At 41.5% G+C, this 17,725-nt stretch overlaps 1 protein-coding gene across 1 annotated transcript in view; it reads right to left on the bottom strand.

The window, feature by feature from the left end:
- Positions 1-510: 510 nt before the first annotated feature.
- Positions 511-17,725, bottom strand: part of med27 (mediator complex subunit 27) — an 89,760-nt gene continuing 72,545 nt past the window's right edge. Inside the window, exons 5-8 of the mRNA XM_064950607.1 lie at positions 10,997-11,104; positions 5,384-5,425; positions 4,162-4,239; positions 511-1,743 (exon numbers count right to left, since the gene is read on the bottom strand). Coding sequence (XP_064806679.1) covers positions 1,609-1,743; positions 4,162-4,239; positions 5,384-5,425; positions 10,997-11,104 — 363 coding nt within the window. The 3' untranslated portion in view covers positions 511-1,608. The remainder of the gene's footprint in view (positions 1,744-4,161; positions 4,240-5,383; positions 5,426-10,996; positions 11,105-17,725) is intronic.

The following is a 17,725-nucleotide window of genomic DNA, read 5'->3' as shown; positions in this document are numbered from 1 at the left end:
GTAACATAAACAAAATCAATAATTCAGAGCTGGAAAGCCAGAAAGCGACATGTACAGAGGTGACAAAGTACAATGTCCGTACTGTACTGGGGAGGTTACGAAACAATGGCCCATTCTACTTTCACTCTTCATGTAATCTCAACCCCTCACATAAACTCATAGTTTTTTCAAAACTGTGCAACAAAGTTTTTAGTTTGGAGAGTGTTGTGTGCTGTCTCTTTGTGACTTAAAATACCTTTATTTCAGTATTTCAGTTTTGCATGTGGTGTAAAACATTTACACTGCATTTGACTGTGAACTGTACGCTCTTTGAGAATGTGACAAGGATCCTTGATAACTGCTGTTCACAGTCACAAAGAGCCCCATGAATGATGAAATGCATGTGTAATGTCTAATCTGAAAATTGATGAACAACATTGAAGACTAGAGATATTCAAAATGTGTTGTGAATTGACAAGACCCTTTCCTCCATCCTCCAGAAGATTGAGATAAAATGACAGACGGCTATAATTAAAATAATTCTGTACTTTATTTAGACAATGGTTATAAAAAAAGACTATTTTGAAAATGTACAAAAAGGCAGGCGCCTAATTCTACAGATGTAGGATCTTCATTTGAGCCAGTTTGGTACAGCAAGAAAATAATCCTGCAGCAACAGGAAACTGAAATTATTATGTGGATTATAATTTATGGACATTTATGTAGGGGTTGATACATTTTTTTTGGAGGGAAAATCAAGTCAAACTACTAAATGGAAATTAAACTTTTAAAACCTCAAATAGACTACAAGTTAAACATTTCCTGCATTGCAGAAAAGTTCTCATTTAATAGGGTGATAAAGTTAAGACATTACATCTGTACAAAATTAGCAATTCCCTTCGCTTGCCATCTAAATACATAAGGGTCATGACCTACTTTTTGAAGTTGACTTTTTAACAACCACCTCACAAAAAATACTTTTCCCTCCACATATCCAGCATAGATCAAGAAATATTAAACCCAGCTCTTGTATAAAAGTGACCAATTACAACACAATGCTAAAAAAACGGCACAAGATTTGGGGCATGAATATGTTCGCTCAGCCTTTGATGAAAAATAACTTTTTCTTTTGTTATTTGGAGAGTTGTGTGGAACAGAAAAAAAGGTTCCCGCACAACCAGGGAACTGGAGTAGGAGCAATGAACAATTCTCTATAAGGCAAACATTTGGTCAGCTGTGTGAGATTAGGTTAAAGGTAGACTCATTAATATGACATCATCATATACAGCGGGGGAGGGGGGGGGACTTACAGACCTAAACAACATTCATGTCATGTTAATGATGGAAGAGTCAACGGTGGCAGTCTTGGCATTTTAATTTGGATGTTGACGTCTGTAAACTGGAATTCCCCCTACATACTGAAGCCCTCTCTTCATCCCAGTCGGCTACCTGATGCCTATTCAACCAGGAAGTGGACTACCGGGCATGATAGTCTATATATCCCGGGGTTGTTGCTCTACATGCACAATGTAGACAGAGGTTGAAGAGAAGGTGAAGTCTTGTCCTGCTCTCGTCTTATCAGATTAGTTGTCAGAGCAGTTTCCAATGGAACCTGTCCCCACCGTTTCCTCATTGCCTGCACGTGTCGTGGAAAGCCTCCAGGGTACGAAAGTCTCTCCAGGTCGGGGGAAGTCCCTCTTGCAGAAACTTTCCACAGCGCTGACAAGGGGTCTGGAACAGCTTGATGTAGCTTCTTAGCCAGGTCTGCCGAGGAGAGCAGAAAAGGGACATTCAGACTGGAGGACAGTGATATATTTGTCAGGAGTAGACTGATAATCAAAACTCAATGATGGCCACTACAATGAGCATATGTGCTGACAATGGTGAGAGAGACCCAATGTGGGGGCCTGCGGTTGATCCACCTATGGGGGTGAAATGGAGCCTCTCCTCCTGCTTGGGCTCCCCCCGCTTTCTCTCCCAGCCAGTCAGTGGGCTCCAGCCAGCCACACCTCTTTCTCAGTCACACACCTGGCAGAACACATTCACCGGCACCATCAATCTAGAGGATTAAAACCCTGCTCCAAGAGTCATCACCAGCCAGGGTAATGTTCACCACTGTCACTGGGAAGCGTGAGAAAAGACCCATTACAACAATCTCAGGTTAGCTCTGCAACCAGAAGGCTACATACAGTGATGTGTAAGAAGAGATAAATGTCTCTGCAAGCCTATGGAATAGCAACTGAGAAACAGGTGCAGAAAAGCCATATTTGTTTGACTGTTTTAGTAGCTATTTAAGACGGGACTTAGGCCAACTGTTCCCTTCAACAGGATTGATTGCAGACATACAGTACCTTCAGAAAGTACTCACACCCTTTTACTTTTAGATCAGAGGACAGGACCACCGAATGCTGAAAGCGCGTAAAAATCGCCTGTCTTCAGTTGCAACACTCACTACAGAGTTCCAAACTGCCTCTGGAAGCAACATCAGCACAATAACTTTGTACATTTAGCTTCCTATCATGACCATCTATTTCCATGAATCTGTACATTTAGCTTCCTATCATGACCATCTACTTCTAAGAATCTCTACATTTAGCTTCCTATCATGACCATCTACTTCTAAGAATCTGTACATTTAGTTTCCTATCATAACCATCTATTTTATATCAAACATTTTTTGCCCCTTTTTTCTCCCAATTTCGTGGTATCCAATTGGTAGTTACAGTCTTGTCCCATCGCTGCAACTCCCGTACAGAACTCAGGAGAGGCGAAGGCCGAGAGCCGTGCATCTTCCGAAACACAACCCAACCAAGCCACACTGCTTCTTGACACAACGCCCGCTTCACCCGGATGCCAGCCGCACCAATGTGTCGGAGGAAACACTGGACACCTGGCGACCGTGTCAGCCTGCATTACGCCCGGCCCGCCACAGGAGTCCCTAGTGCTCGATGGGACAAGAACATCCCTGCCAGCCAAACCCTCCCCTAACCCGGACGACGTTGGGCCAATTGTGAGCAGTCCCATGGGTCTCCCGGTTGTGGCCGGCTGCGACAGAGCCTGGAGTCTTGCCCATCTTTTCTACCTGAATATTTACATCTATTGAGAAATAATCACATACTTAAATGTAATATTGTATTTCACTGTTATTAGGTCCTACTCTAGCACATCAGAGGTATCCTGCAAGTGTTGAAGTGATCTGTTTTAAACAGATTTGTTTGTAAAGTTTGTGCTAGCAATGAGTAAGTGATTGTCAAATCACTATAAGACAAACATAGAATCAATAAGTAAACAACTAAACCATATAAATACTATTTATAGTGCCTTGAAATGTCTCATTCATTCTAAGATTGTCTCAATACGTTTGAAGACAGTCGAAAGTCACCTTAAAGATGTCTTGACTTTTTAAGATGTCTTAAGACGTTTCAAAACATGGTGATGCCTGGGTATGTAGTGATCATGACTTTCTGAACAGTGTCAAGCTGTAAATGAGGACAGGTCAGTAAAGGAGGCGCCCCGCTGTTGGCCCTGAAGCCGAGCCGTTGAGCTGTCCATTTGAAACCCCTCCCTAAAGGACGGTGGTGCTACCCAGCCCCCACACCCTGGCCGGGTCAGATCAAAATAGTATCTCATTGATTTTCAGCACCGGAGAGGAGCGGCTAATCAATCTCCCTCACTTCAGCACTAAGAGCATGGATCTACAGAGTGGACAGTCAGGCTATTTAAAGACTAAAACATCAAAACACTAATATATAACCCCACCTGCACTCCGGGAAGCCAGGAGTAAGAACATCCGATGGTACCTGATACATCACACAATAACAATGACAAGTATTTTCTATGCTTCCTGAGGTACCTCCTCTATTGGACTCTATGTGGTGACTGGCTACTAGCGTCAGTGAGAGATGGAAGCTTTGTCTGACTCAATCAGTAATAGCCTGACAATTTTCAACCCACTCCTCCCCTTATAAAAAATGTGTCTTTAAGTCTTTAAATCAAATGAGGTACTGTTACAGTACTGTGTGATAAGATGCCTGGACTGACTAGCAATGGAAGTGCAATCCATCGGCTATGTGTACATGGTGAAGATATGGGACAAAAGACAGAGTGTATTATCAAGTAGAGGAGCTCAGACAAAGGGTGGGAGAGGGTTATGTAGAGTGTTTGCTTTGTGAATGTGCTCACCATGAAGGACCGTACCACCACGTCGGGCATTTGTGGAAGTTGGTAGTGCAGCAGAGCAGTGGTGGCATGATCCGTAACCTTAAGAGAGAAAACGGAGCTTGTAAAAACCCATGAACATTTGAGAACATTCCAGGTGTCTCTGCTAAACCTGAAACAATAAAATCACATTAAGCCTGCCAGTTCATTTTCAATTCTATATGGTTTTATGAGCAAGCATTACATAACATAATCAATTCAAGCGGTCAAGTAAAACAAGATGTTTTCAAAGACGGAGTACTTATTACTCAACTTTTAAAATAACTAAAAGAGTTCTGGTAGACTACTGCATGGTTGTCATTGGAGCAATACTAATCATAGCGTATACTGTAACCATCTCTCACTCCTACACATTCACTTGGCAGTGACTGTTTTTTTTATTCTTAATACTTTGATCAAAATCAAATATTCATCCCACATGCAATTATCTGCGGGCCATCTATTACGTAACTAAGTTCTTCTGTCGATGTAGCTAGTATTGTTTTATTCTGTGTCCAGTCAATATGTCCATTGCTATTACATTTTTACCATCTGGCAAAGCATTAGGGACACGGCTATTAGCAGCACATGGCAGGCATATAGTACACTAAATGCACAGGGAAAACATATCAAAGCAGAAGGGGACATTTCTCCTCAAAGAAGATGTAAGGATATGACTGGGCGGGTAACAAAGAGGCTTTGGTGACAAGTCAGACCTTGGCAGTGCAGCGACAGATGGGAGGGGAAGCTGAGGTGCCCATCCTCCCTCTCTCTCGCCTTCCTCCTGTTTGACTTAGCATTAGGATGAGATCAAGAAATAAACATACTGTGCTTTGAACAGCCAGGGGGCACAAGTGACAATGCTCTATGAAAAACACAATTGGGGGCTCTCTTTCTATTAATGCTGGCTCCATCCCAGTCGTTGGTGTGTGTGGCTTTCTGGCTGCCCATATGCTGCCATGGCGATGACTCCGCCTGATGAGATTTGGTGAGGGAGGATGAGAGGGAAGTGAGGACGACTCATAACCCCCATATGCTCGCCAGAAATGAGTTTGAAATTAAATCCGACCGGAAACCGAGTACATTTTGGTATGACAGGCCTTGACAAGTGGGTGAGAACAGCCAGCAACAGCTGGCCCAATGGGAGAGAGACAGAGGGTTGTGCATTGCATCTCCGTTTGGAGTAAACATAGAGATAGGGTCTCACCTTCTGAAATACCTGATAGTTTGACTTTGACCAGATATCCAGCTGAGGAGAGAAAATGATATTATTCTCATATCTATGTAATCAATCGTACATTTTCAAATCCACACACATCATTTTCTTCAGTTGTATACGATACAAATCACAGCAAATGTTAATTTTGAGAATTTAGAACAATGAGATTGGAGTACACGTGTCGTCATCATCAAGACTGACCTCCCCCAAACTCAACTATGGACTTCGAAGCCAGTTCCACTGCATTTTTTCAATGTTCCCTCTAATCAGGGACTGATTTAGACCTGGGACACCAGGAGTGTGCCATTCATTATCAGGTAGAACAGAAAAGTTGTAAACGATAACTTGTTCCCAACTGGCCTACCTGATTAACTAAAGGTGGGAAAAAAAGTAAAATACCTCTGGACTACACCATCAACATTCACTTAAGTCTATAATCTTTATAATTCCATTCATTAACATTGTATTGATCATTTGATCAGGTCTATATTTTAAATTCAAATGGCTCCTCTCTTCTGGATCCCCTGCTGTCCTGTGACTTGCATGGTCCTTCAGTGAACTGGGAGAGAAGGGCAGGAGATTGTGTGAAGGTCGTCCAAACAGTTTCAAAGGCGATAACAAATCAAAACACTACCCTGAAACTAATATCAAACAGGCCTGGTGTCAGCATTTATTAGAGAAATCGGATTCAATCCCCCTCTGTCCCTTTACCCACTACCGACACACAGAGACCCTTTGAAGGGAAAATAATACAGGATCACAAATTACCCAAGAGATGCATTCGATAGTCTTTGAAGCCCTCCTTTGATAGTGCAGTTTTCCTTCTCCTTTTCCCTCTCTCTCTGTATGCTAGAAGGTTCAACTTGCTGCTCCTGCTGCTTCTTACCGTATGATAATTAGTGGAGAAAACGGCAGAAATAGGGATGTTGGAGCCTGAGGGGCGGGGGTGCGAGACATCCTAAACAAAACCTTGGCTGCTGTTGTGTCTGTCTAACTCATCCTAGGTGGAGCTTTGGGAATGTCTGGACTTCAAAACATTTTCCATGGAGCACATTATCTCTATAAAGTACCCTGGGTAGTTGTGGCAGTTACATATACACTACCGTTCAAAAGTTTGGGGTCACTTAGAAATGTCCTTGTTTTTGAAAGAAAAGCACGTTTTTGTCCATTAAAATAACACCAAATTGATCAGAAATACAGTGTAGACATTGTTAATGTTGTAAATTACTATTGTAGCTGGAATATCTACAGATGCCCATAATCAGCAACCATCACTTCTGCGTTCCAATGGCACGTTGTGTTAGCTAATCCAAGTTTATAATTTTAAAAGGCTAATTGATCATTATAAAAGTATTTTGTGATTATGTTACCACAGCTGTTTTACCGATTAAAGAATCAATAAAACTGGCCGTCTTTAGACCAGTTGTGTATCTGGAGCATCAGCATTTGTGGGTTCGATTTTACAGGCTCAAAATGACCAGAAACAAAGGACTTTCTTCCTAAACTCATCAGTCAATTCTTGTTCTGAGAAATTAAGGCTATTCCATGCGAGAAATTGTCAAGAAACTGAAGATCTGGTACATTGCTGTGTAAACTGGCTCTAACCACAATAGAAAGAGGAGTGGGAGGCCACGGTGCACAACTGAGCAAGAGGACAAGTACATTAGAGTGTCTAGTTTGAGAAACAGACACCCCATAAGTCCTCAACTGGCAGCTTCATTACATAGTACCCACAAAACCTCAGTCTCAACATCAACAGTGAAGCTACGACTCTGGGATGTTGGCCAGAGCTGCAAAGAAAAAGCCATATCTCAGACTGGCCAAAAAAAAGAAAAGATTAAGATGGGCAAAAGAACACAAGACACTGGACAGAGGAACTCTGCCTAGAAGGCCAGCATCCCGGAGTCGAATCTTTACTGTTGACGTTGAGACTGGTGTTGTGCGGGTACTATTTAATGAAGCTGCCAGTTGAGGACTAGAAAATATTAATATTCATTAAAATCACAAGTGCAACATAGGAAAACACAGCTTAGCCTTTTGTTAATCCACCTGTCATCTCAGATTTTGAAATTATGCTTTACAGCGAAAGCAATACAAGCGTTTGTATAAGTTTATCGATTGCTCGACAAAACAATAAGTACACCTAGCATCAGGTAACTTGGTCACGAAAATTAGAAAAGCAATCAAATTAATCGATTACCTTTGATGATCTTCGGATGTTTTCACTCACGAGACTCCCAGTTCGACAACAAATGTTCCTTTTGTTCCATAAAGATATTTTTTATATCCAAATACCTACGTTAGTTTGGGGCGTTATGCCCAGGAATCCACCGGAAAGAGAGGTCATGACAACGCAGACAAAAATTTCAAATTATATCAATAATGTCAACAGAAACATGTCAAAAGTATTTTATAATCAATCCTCAGGGTGTTTTTCAAATATCTATTCGATAATATATCAACTGGGACAGTTGGCTTTTCACTAGGACCGGGAGTAACAATGGTTGCCTCTATCTTTTGCACACAAATCACTCAGAGCCCCCACCTGTCCACTTACGCAATGTGGTCGTTCACGCTCATTCCTTAAAATAAAAGTCTGAAACTATGTCTAAAGGCGGTTGACACCTTAGGGAAGCCATAGAAAAAGGAATCTGGTTCATATCCCTTTCAATGGGCAATAGGGATGCATAGGAACACAGGGGTTTCAAAATAAGAGTCACTTCCTGATTGGATTTTTCTCAGGCTTTCGCCTGCACTATCACTTCTGTTATACTCACAGACAATATTTTTACAGTTTCAGTTTTGGAAACTTTAGAGTGTTTTCTATCCTAATCTGTCAATTATATGCATATTCTAGCATCTGGTCCTGAGAAATAGGCCGTTTACTTTGGGAACGTTATTTTTCCAAACATAGAAATAGTGCCCCCTAGCTTCAAGAGGATAACAATGTCTACACTGTATTTCTGATTTATTTTAATGGACAAAAAATTTGCTTTTCTTTCAAAAACAAGGACATTTCTAAGTGACCCTAAATTTTTGAACGGTAGTGTATGTGAGAGCTCGATTTGAAACACTAAATCCATGCATGTGCTTGTGTGTGCGCACACATACACACACACAGTTGAGTACATCAGACAGCATTGTTCTGGCAGGAGGTTCAGAAGGCTACCATTCATTGGCATAATTAATGGTGATCAAGGTTCTCTGTGGCTTTGATGGCCTCCTAATATTGATGTCAGTTCAAAGAGTCCTCACTCTCTGGCTGAGTGAGGGCGAAACACCAACACAGAGCCACATTCAAAATTAATTAGGGATTAATGTTGAATCTGATAGAGTGGAAATCGTAGAGGAAAGCCAATGTCACATATCCTTTAAAAGTTTTTCATGTGAGTGTGCAAGAGAGGAAGTGGTCACCTAAATTATTCAGCCGTGCCAACAGAAAACTGACAATGAGGAATGGAGGTCCAGACCAGGCTACTCGCACTCACACTAAAACCATGAAAAGGAGGGGCGAGAAGCAAAACTTTATTAAATGATGCAATAACCTGTTTGTATTTTCCGTATAAACAAAGATGCCTTACTTTTGATATTACCCTATATTACCCTAATACAGTTAAGAATCCTTCGTCAAGGTCTGGTGTGGTATGGCTAAATATATTTTTTTATTTAAGCATTATTTAACGAGGTAAGTCAGTTAAGAACAAATACTTATTTACAATGACGGCCTATCGGGGAACAATAGGTTAACTGTCTTGTTCAGGGGCACAAAAGATTGTAGACCTCCACAAGTCTGGAAATTGCCAATGATGAACCAAACGCCTGAAGGTACCACGTTCATCTGTGCAAGTATAAACACCATGGGACCACGAAGCCGTCACACCGCTCAGGAAGGAGATGCGTTCTGTCTCCTAGAGATGAACGTACTTTGGTGCGAAAAGTGCAAATCGATCCCAGAACAGCAGCAAAGGACCTTGTGAAGATGCTGGAGGAAACAGGTACAAAAGTATCTATACCCACAGTAAAACGAGTCCTATACCAACATAACCTGAAAGGCTGCTCAGCAAGAAAGAAGCCACTGCTCCAAAACCACCATAAAAAAGCCAGACTACAGGCCTCCCGGGTGGCGCAGTGGTCTAAGGCACTGCATCTTCATCCGTTTGAACTTTTTTGAGAAATGTCCTCTGGTCGGATGAAACAAAAATATAACTGTTTGGCCATAACGACCAGGAAAAAGGGGGATGCTTGCAAGCCGAAGAACACCATCTCAACCGTGAAGCACAGGGGTAGCAGCATCATGTTGTAGGGGTGCTTTGCTGCAGGAGGGACTGGTGCACTTCACAAAATGATGGCTTCATGAGGAATTAAAATTATGTGGCTATATTGAAGAAACATCTCAAGACATCAGTCAGGAAGTTAAAGCTTGGTCGCCAATGGGTCTTCCAAATGGACAATGACCCCAAGCATACTTCCAAAGTTGTGGCACAATGGCTTAAGGACAACAAAGTCAAGGTATTGGAATGGCCATCACAAAGCCCTGAACTCAATCCTATAGAAAATATGTGGGCAGAACTGAAAAGGCGTGCGAGCAAGGAGGCCTACAAACCTGACTCGGTTACACCAGCTCTGTCAGGAGGAATGGGCCAAAATTCACCCAACTTATTGTGGGAAGCTTGTGGAAGGCTTCCTGAAACGTTTGACCCAAGTTAGACAATTTAAAGGCAATGCTTCCAAATATTAATTGACTGTATGTAAACTTCTGACCCACTGGGAATGTGATGAAAGAAATAAAAGTGGAATTAAATAATTCTCTCTATTATTATTCTGACATTTCACATTCTTAAAATAAAGTGGTGATCCTAACTGACCTAAAATAGGGAATTTTGGCTTAGATTAAATGTCAGGAATTGTGAAAAACTGAGTTTAAATGTATTTGCATAAGGTGTATGTAAACTTCCGACTTCAACTGTAAATAATTTGGCCAATATCGCTTGTTTATTGATGGCGCTATCAGGTTTCTCTCTCTCTTTTTCTACTCTCGGAAGTGAATGGGTCTCTCTAGTCCGAACCGGCACAGGTCTGTTGGGGTCTGTTTTTCCACAGCTCTTTTTGGAACGGGTCTCTCTTAAAAAGTTTCTTTTTAATGGATTTTACTTTTTTGATTTTACACATATATATATATATATCTTTTTAAACATTTGAGTTATTTAGCCGACACTCTTATTCAGAGTGACTTAAAGGAGCATTTAGGGTTACGTCGACATGTTTTTTACCTAGTTGGCTCCGGGATGCATATTGGGTCATGTGGGAAAGCCACGGATCCATTTCAGAATGGATCAACATTTTTGGGACCCGTGAAGACCTTTCGACTGAAGTCTCCTGGGATGTGAACAGATAATATGCCTAGTATGACGTCTCTTGACCTGAGTGTAAAAGTAATACCTTTTGTAATGTAATACCTTATGTGAAGTAATACCTTATGTGAAGTAATACCGTATGCATATTTTTTCAATGGAGAGTGGGTCGCACCTCACCATCTCATGCAGTACAACCCCAATCCAGCTGTTTGGGCACTAACCTCCCTTTTAACCCTGAACACAATACCTTGCCATCCTCGGAATACACATTCTCGCTGAATCCTCTCACGATGGTCCGGTCTATGAACAAGCTTCTCATCACCACAATGGCTTTCAGCACCTTCCCCAACGTCACCTAAAGGAAGAGACAGCAGAGATGAAAAGACAACGACAAATTAAGCCTTGTTCAATCCTCTCCTAACCAACTGCCATGTCTATGAAGTCTATGCTTCTCTCCCCTTCTCTCTCCCCTTGAGGTGAAGGTTAACCTACAGTGCTCTCCACTGGATGGCCCAATAGGCTTGTACTTCCAGTGAATATTGTACTTCCAGTGAATTAACCTTGGAAAAGAGCAGACACCTCTTTTCATCTGACACACGCTTGACATACATAATTACTGAGTTGCAAAGTGCCCTGTTAGATATTGACCTTGATCTTTCAAGGCTGAGTAAAGCTTACAAAGGGATTTGACTATCTCTGTGTAAGAGCAGGGGATAAGAAAGAAACAGCTGAAATTGACCTCTTTAGGTACCAGAGAGAGAGGGAGTGAGAGAGAGAGAGGGAAAGATGGAGAAAGAGGGAGAGCGAGAAAAAGAGAGGAGGGAGAGAAAGGGTTAGAGGGGGAGCATGATAAGAGGGAGAAAAAACCTTGCTTCATTTGTCAAAGTTGTTCCAACAGCAGCAGCGTCCCTAGAACAAAACAGCGGTGCTTATGGGCTGCTCTACCCAGTCGGAATTATTCCTCCAAGTCAGCGCTCCGGCTCAGCTGGTGAATGGGAGGGAAGACGGTCCCAGACTGACAGGGAGAGCACAATATTTGGGAGGGCTTTCAGGACTCCACTCAAACATGAGAAAGGGGGGGTGACTGAGAAAACCTTTGTTTAAACAAGCCAGTTGGATTCAATGGCAGACTTAGCAGAACAACTTTGCATGAACTGAGCAACAGTTCATGCAAAGTTGTTTCAAAAGAAAAGAAATGTTTCAAAAGATGTTGCATGTTACAAAATATACTAAGTAGGCCTACACATTTTGTAATTCATTTTTCGATAAATTAAAGACCTAAATAATCAGAGGCAGTCTTTTTTACGAATGTTACCAGCCATTTACCTCGACATTAGGCTGGCTATATCTACAAAAAAACTATTTTCATTAATATAGTATAGTGTTCACAACTAAATTGTCTTCATCAGGCTTCCCCAAGCTGAGAAGATTGTGTTGACATTGTTTGAGTCTGTGAAAGCCTTATGGTAGGCTTACATTGTAACATGTTAATTACACAGTAATAAGAAAACCAATTAAAAAATTAAACCGTTTCACGGGTACAATTTAGTACCAGTTACAGTAGTTACCAATTGTGTTGAACTCTAACATATCAATTTGTTGCCAGATAATTTCCTGTTAATATCATACAAACATTGTGGAAGCAGTACTGTAAAATGAAGTGCCCCCAAGACATCTGCAATGGTCATTTCAGATGGCTCATTAAATTGTTTCTTATTAAATATTCGACCAATTGGATGTTTTTCTAGCTCTAAATACAATGGAAACTGATCAGTGTTTCAGTTCAGTGGATTAGTAAGCTCTAAGCTATGAGAGAAAATGGTCATCTTACTGTGCTCGGTATTTGAATTTCTGCAGTGAGGAAAACACTTCAAAAGCATTTGACTTGATGGATTGTTCTGCACACCAAAATAAAAAACAAAAGGATACGTATTAAGTCCGGTGACAGAGAATCTAACAACCCTCCATGCATAAATGAATAAATCCATTAATGGAGAAAATATCACCATTGAAAATCATTTGTTTCTCCACAGAAGACGGCCTGTTAGATGGCCTAAGAGGCTTCTGTAAAAGGCTGGTCACTTCCACAGCTCTTGTAACCAGCTAATTGGAGAGGTGATCAGCAAACAAATTTCAAGGAGCGCCTGAACCCATCGAGTGCATTTACAGTGTAGAAAGGAGAGAAACATACTCCTGGTAAGTGTTAGCACAGATTAGTAAAAGACAGTGATGTTTCAAAAACACTTCAAGGCTAACTAGGTAAATGCAGTATTTATGTAGTATGATGAGAGGAGGAAAGTCTTGCTGCATGGCCAGTTAAAGTAGGATAAACTGTAGATCAACCCAGAACCACTACTCAGAGAAGTACACACACGTCTCTCAAAAAGTCCTTCAGAGAGATGACAAACCAAAATACATTTTGAAACAATTGAATACTACCCTTTAAGTTCAACGTAGGAGCGTGTACTAGAAAATCCTCTGACGTGATTAAACATGTCTAGAAAACGCAGGAGCATCCATTCATATTTCATGAGGGTTCCTCAGCAACACACATTTTCCAGTCTTTAGCGGTTGGGCTGTGTCAGGGCGGCTCTAAGGCTGTCAAACCTCTCCGGCGGCCTGCTCGCTACTTGCAAGACAGGTGCTCAAAGGGAGAATACATTACTGAAGACAGGCCTTTTATAAAGGCAGGGCCCTGGCTCTCTGCTCTGCTTTACCCTGGCCAGGCCCAGGACATGAGGCTCAAGTACACATTGACCGAATGACTGAGTACTGACTTCTCCCATGTCTGACAAACAGTCATCAACCTCACTTCAGCTTCAGCAAATCCAAATCATTTTAAGAGCCTTTCTGTAGTTTTAGTAGCCTTTTCAGTATTTATAAATTATTCTGCAAGAAAGTTTGTAATGGACAACAAATCAATCATCATCATTACATGGACAATTCACACCGAATCAAAGTTGTCAGAAGTTTATGTACCTCACAAGTCAATATGGAGTCTAGAAAAACATTTATTTGTAAACAGCTAAAATTACAGTTGACTAGAGGATGAAGAACCTGGCATGCTTTTACACATGCATTGCTTGCGGTTTGGGGTTTTAGGCTGGGTTTCTGTACAGCACTTTGAGATATCAGCTGATGTAAGAAGGGCTTTATAAATACATTTGATTTGATATACAGTGCATTCAAAAAGTATTCAGACTCCTTCCCCTTTTCCACATTTTGTGTTAAAGCCTTATTCTAAAATTTATTAAATTACTTTTCCCCCCTCATCAATCTACACACAATAACCAATAATGACAAAGCAAAAACAGGTTTAGACATTTTTGCAAATATATTTAAAATAAATAACAGAAATACCTTATTTACATACAGTACCAGTCAAAAGTTTGGACACCTACTCATTCCAGTTTTTTTCTTCTCTTTTTTCTACAATAGTGAAGACATCAAAACTATGAAATAACACATACATCATGTAGTAAACAGAAAATAGTGTTAAACAATTTCAAGAACTATAAAACTTTCTTCAAGTGCAGTTGCAAAAACCATCAAGCGCTATGGTGAAAATGGCTCTCATGAGGACCGCCACAAGAAAGGAAAACCCAGAGTTGCCATGAGGTTGAAGGAATTGTCTCAGAAAAAGGCACATGACAGCCCACTTGGAGTTTGCCAACAGGCACCTCAAGGACTATCAGACCACGAGAAACAAGATTCTCTGGTCTGATGAAACCAAGATTGAACTCTTTGGCCTGAATGTCAAGCGTCACGTCAGGAGGAAACCTGGCACAATCACTACGGTGAAGCATGATCTCCAATCCAAAATCAAATCTAGAATCAGCTTTCTATTTCGCAACAAAGCCTCCTTCACTCATGCCGCCAAACTTACCCTAGTAAAACTGACTTTCCTACTGTTCCTCGAATTCGGCGATGTCATCTACAAAATAGCTTCCAATACTCTACTCAGCAAATTGGATGTAGTCTATCAAAGTGGCATCCGTTTTGTTACCAAAGTGCCTTATACCACCCACCACTGCGACCTGTATGCTCTAGTCGGCTGGCCCTCCCTACATATTCGTTGCCAGACCCACTGGCTCCAGGTCATCTATAAGTCTATGCTAGGTAATGCTCCACCTTATCTCAGCTCACTGGTCACGATAACAACACCCACCCGTAGCACGCGCTCCAGCAGGTACGTATATCTCACTGGTCATCCCCAAAACCAAGACCTCCTTTGGCCGCCTTTCCTTCCAGTTCTCTGCTGCCAGTGACTGGAATGAATTGCAAAAATCCCTGAAGCTGGAGACTTACATTTCCCTAACTAACTTTAAACATCAGCTATCTGAGCAGCTCACCGATCGCTGCAGCTGTACATAGTCCATCTGTAAATAGCCCACCCAATCAACCTACCTCATCCCCATACTGTTTTTATTTACTTTTCTGCTCTTTTGCACACCAGTATCAGTACTTACACACCATCATCTGCTCACCTATCACTCCAGTGTTAATATGCTAAATTGTAATTACTTTGCTACTATGGCCTATTTATTGCCAAACCTCATGTCATTTGCACACACTGTATATAGACTTTCCCCCCCCTATTATGTCATTGACTGTACGCTTGTTTATCCCATGTGTATCTCTGTCTTGTTTGTGTCGCACTACTTTGCTTTATCTTGGCCAGGTCACAGTTGTAAATGAGAACTTGTTCTCAACTAGCCTACCTGGTTAAATAAAGGTGAAAATAATAATAATAAAATGATGGAGGCAGCATCATGCTGTGGGAATGTTTTTCAGAGGCAGGGACTGGGAGACTAGTCAGGATCGCGGGCAAAGTACAGTGAGATCCTTGATGAAAACCTGCTCCAGAGCGCTCAGGACCTCGTACTGTGGCGAAGGTTCACCTTCCAACAGGAGAACGACCCTAAGCACACAGCCAAGACAACGCAGGAGTGGCATTGGGACAAGTATCTGAATGTCCTTGAGTGGCCCAGCCAGAGCCCGCACTTTAACCTGATCGAAATTCCCTGCAGAGATCTGAAAATAGCTGTGCAGCGACATTCCCCATCTAACCTGACAAAGACTGAGAGGATCTTCAGAGAAGAATGGGAAATACTCCCCAAATACAGGTGTGCTTGTAGCATAGCTTGTAGCTACCCAAGCTTGTAGCGTCATACCCAAGAAAGGGAAAGGGGGATACCTAGTCAGTTGTACAACTGAATGCCTTGTGCATTTTTTTCCTTAACCTTTAACTACGCAAGTCAGTTAAGAACAAATTCTTATTTTCAACGATGGCCTAGTAACAGTGGGTTAACTGCTTTGTTCAGGGGCAGAACGACAGATTTGTACCTTGTCAGCTCGGGGATTCGATCTTGCAACTTACTATTCCAACGCTCTAACCATTAGGCTACCTGCCGCCCCATTTAACCCAACACCAAGACTCGAGGCTGTAATCACTGCCAAACGTGCTTCAACAAAGTACTGAGTAAAGGGTCTGAATACTTAAGCAAATGTGATATTTTTTATTTTTTTTGCTTTGTCATTATGGGGTATTGTGCGTAGATTGGTGAGGGGAAAAATATTAAATCAATTTTAGAATAAGGCTGTAACATAACAAAATGTGGAAAAAGTCAAGCTGTCTGAATACTTTCCGAGTGCACTGGAGATTGTAACGGTACTGTAAACAATTGGATTCCTCTCGGTTTTCTTTTCCAAGGCGGATTGACATCAACTATATTTAAATAAAGTACTAGGCTAAGTACTAGGCTACTTACGTTATATAATATATTAAAGTAATAAAGTAATCTTTCATTTGAGACCTGCGGATTTCTCCAGTCTCAAAGGAATATAACGGTATCAATAGAACATGTGGCTTGGAATGTAGACCCGGGCTCTACTTTAAACAATTTCTCATTCCTAAAAGCCTCAGTTGATACATTTGTGGGAGCAGATTGTGAATCACCTTGTTATAGTCCATTATGCCTTCTCTTTGTGGAGGTCCAAACAGAGTGAGTTTGTGGAGCTCCAAAGTACTACATAACCTACACGAACGAGGCGCTAAAATACAAACATCAGCGAATGGCTCCGTCTATCCCAAAAAAATGGGACAGACGAAAGCCTAGCAGTGCGCTCACACACAGACGCACAGGTGCACGTACGCTTACATGAGGAATTGATCTGGGTCTCCTTCCTGAACAAATGTTGAGAGATTATGTTGGACATATTCCCAACTACAATAAGCACAAGCATAGAGTCTAAGACTTCTCTCTACACTCAGGTACTCTCTACTTAATATTTTCTGAATGTTTCAAAATGCGTTTGAAATGACTGACACACTACTATTACATATTATACAAATGAGACTAGCAGACTCCCTACCTAGGCAGCAATACTTCCTACGTTTACAAAGTGCTCTCTTGACGCCCAGACTAAAAGTATGACTCAGTGGGCAGAACAGAGCTCCACTTTGGTCCCCAATGAGCTGGCCTAGTGTGGTTAATTAGGAAAAGGAAAAGTGCATTTCTGTCCGTGGCTGCAGCATAGGCTCACAGATGGTGGGCCGTTTTATTTAGCGAGAGAGTGGGCAGCAGATCGCATACTGTAGAGAGCAGAGCACACAACCAATTGGAGACACGATTAAAAAAAGTAACAGTTTCCAAGCAACAAGTGGGTCTGGATGTGACTGACGTCCTCCATGGTCCCGAGAGGAAAAAAATAAATCTGACAAGTTGAGATGGAGAACAGAACAAGATAGTGAGAGACAAAGGGAAGTCAGCCTCGCAATAAAATGCTCTGCCATTTTCACATCCTATAGCCTATTCACAGCAAACATGTCAAAGACACGTAGAGGCTCATAATTTAACATCCCAAACTATTAGCCCACTGATATGTCACCATAAGGAATGATGTCAAGTTTTTTGAGTTTGTGTGGCTCTGGGCAACAAATGGTAGAAAATACAACAATAACCTTTCCTCTTGA

The sequence above is a fragment of the Oncorhynchus masou genome, chromosome 1, assembly GCF_036934945.1.
Source record: "Oncorhynchus masou masou isolate Uvic2021 chromosome 1, UVic_Omas_1.1, whole genome shotgun sequence".
NCBI lineage: Eukaryota > Metazoa > Chordata > Actinopteri > Salmoniformes > Salmonidae > Oncorhynchus > Oncorhynchus masou.
This window is presented reverse-complemented; position numbering and strand designations above follow the sequence as displayed.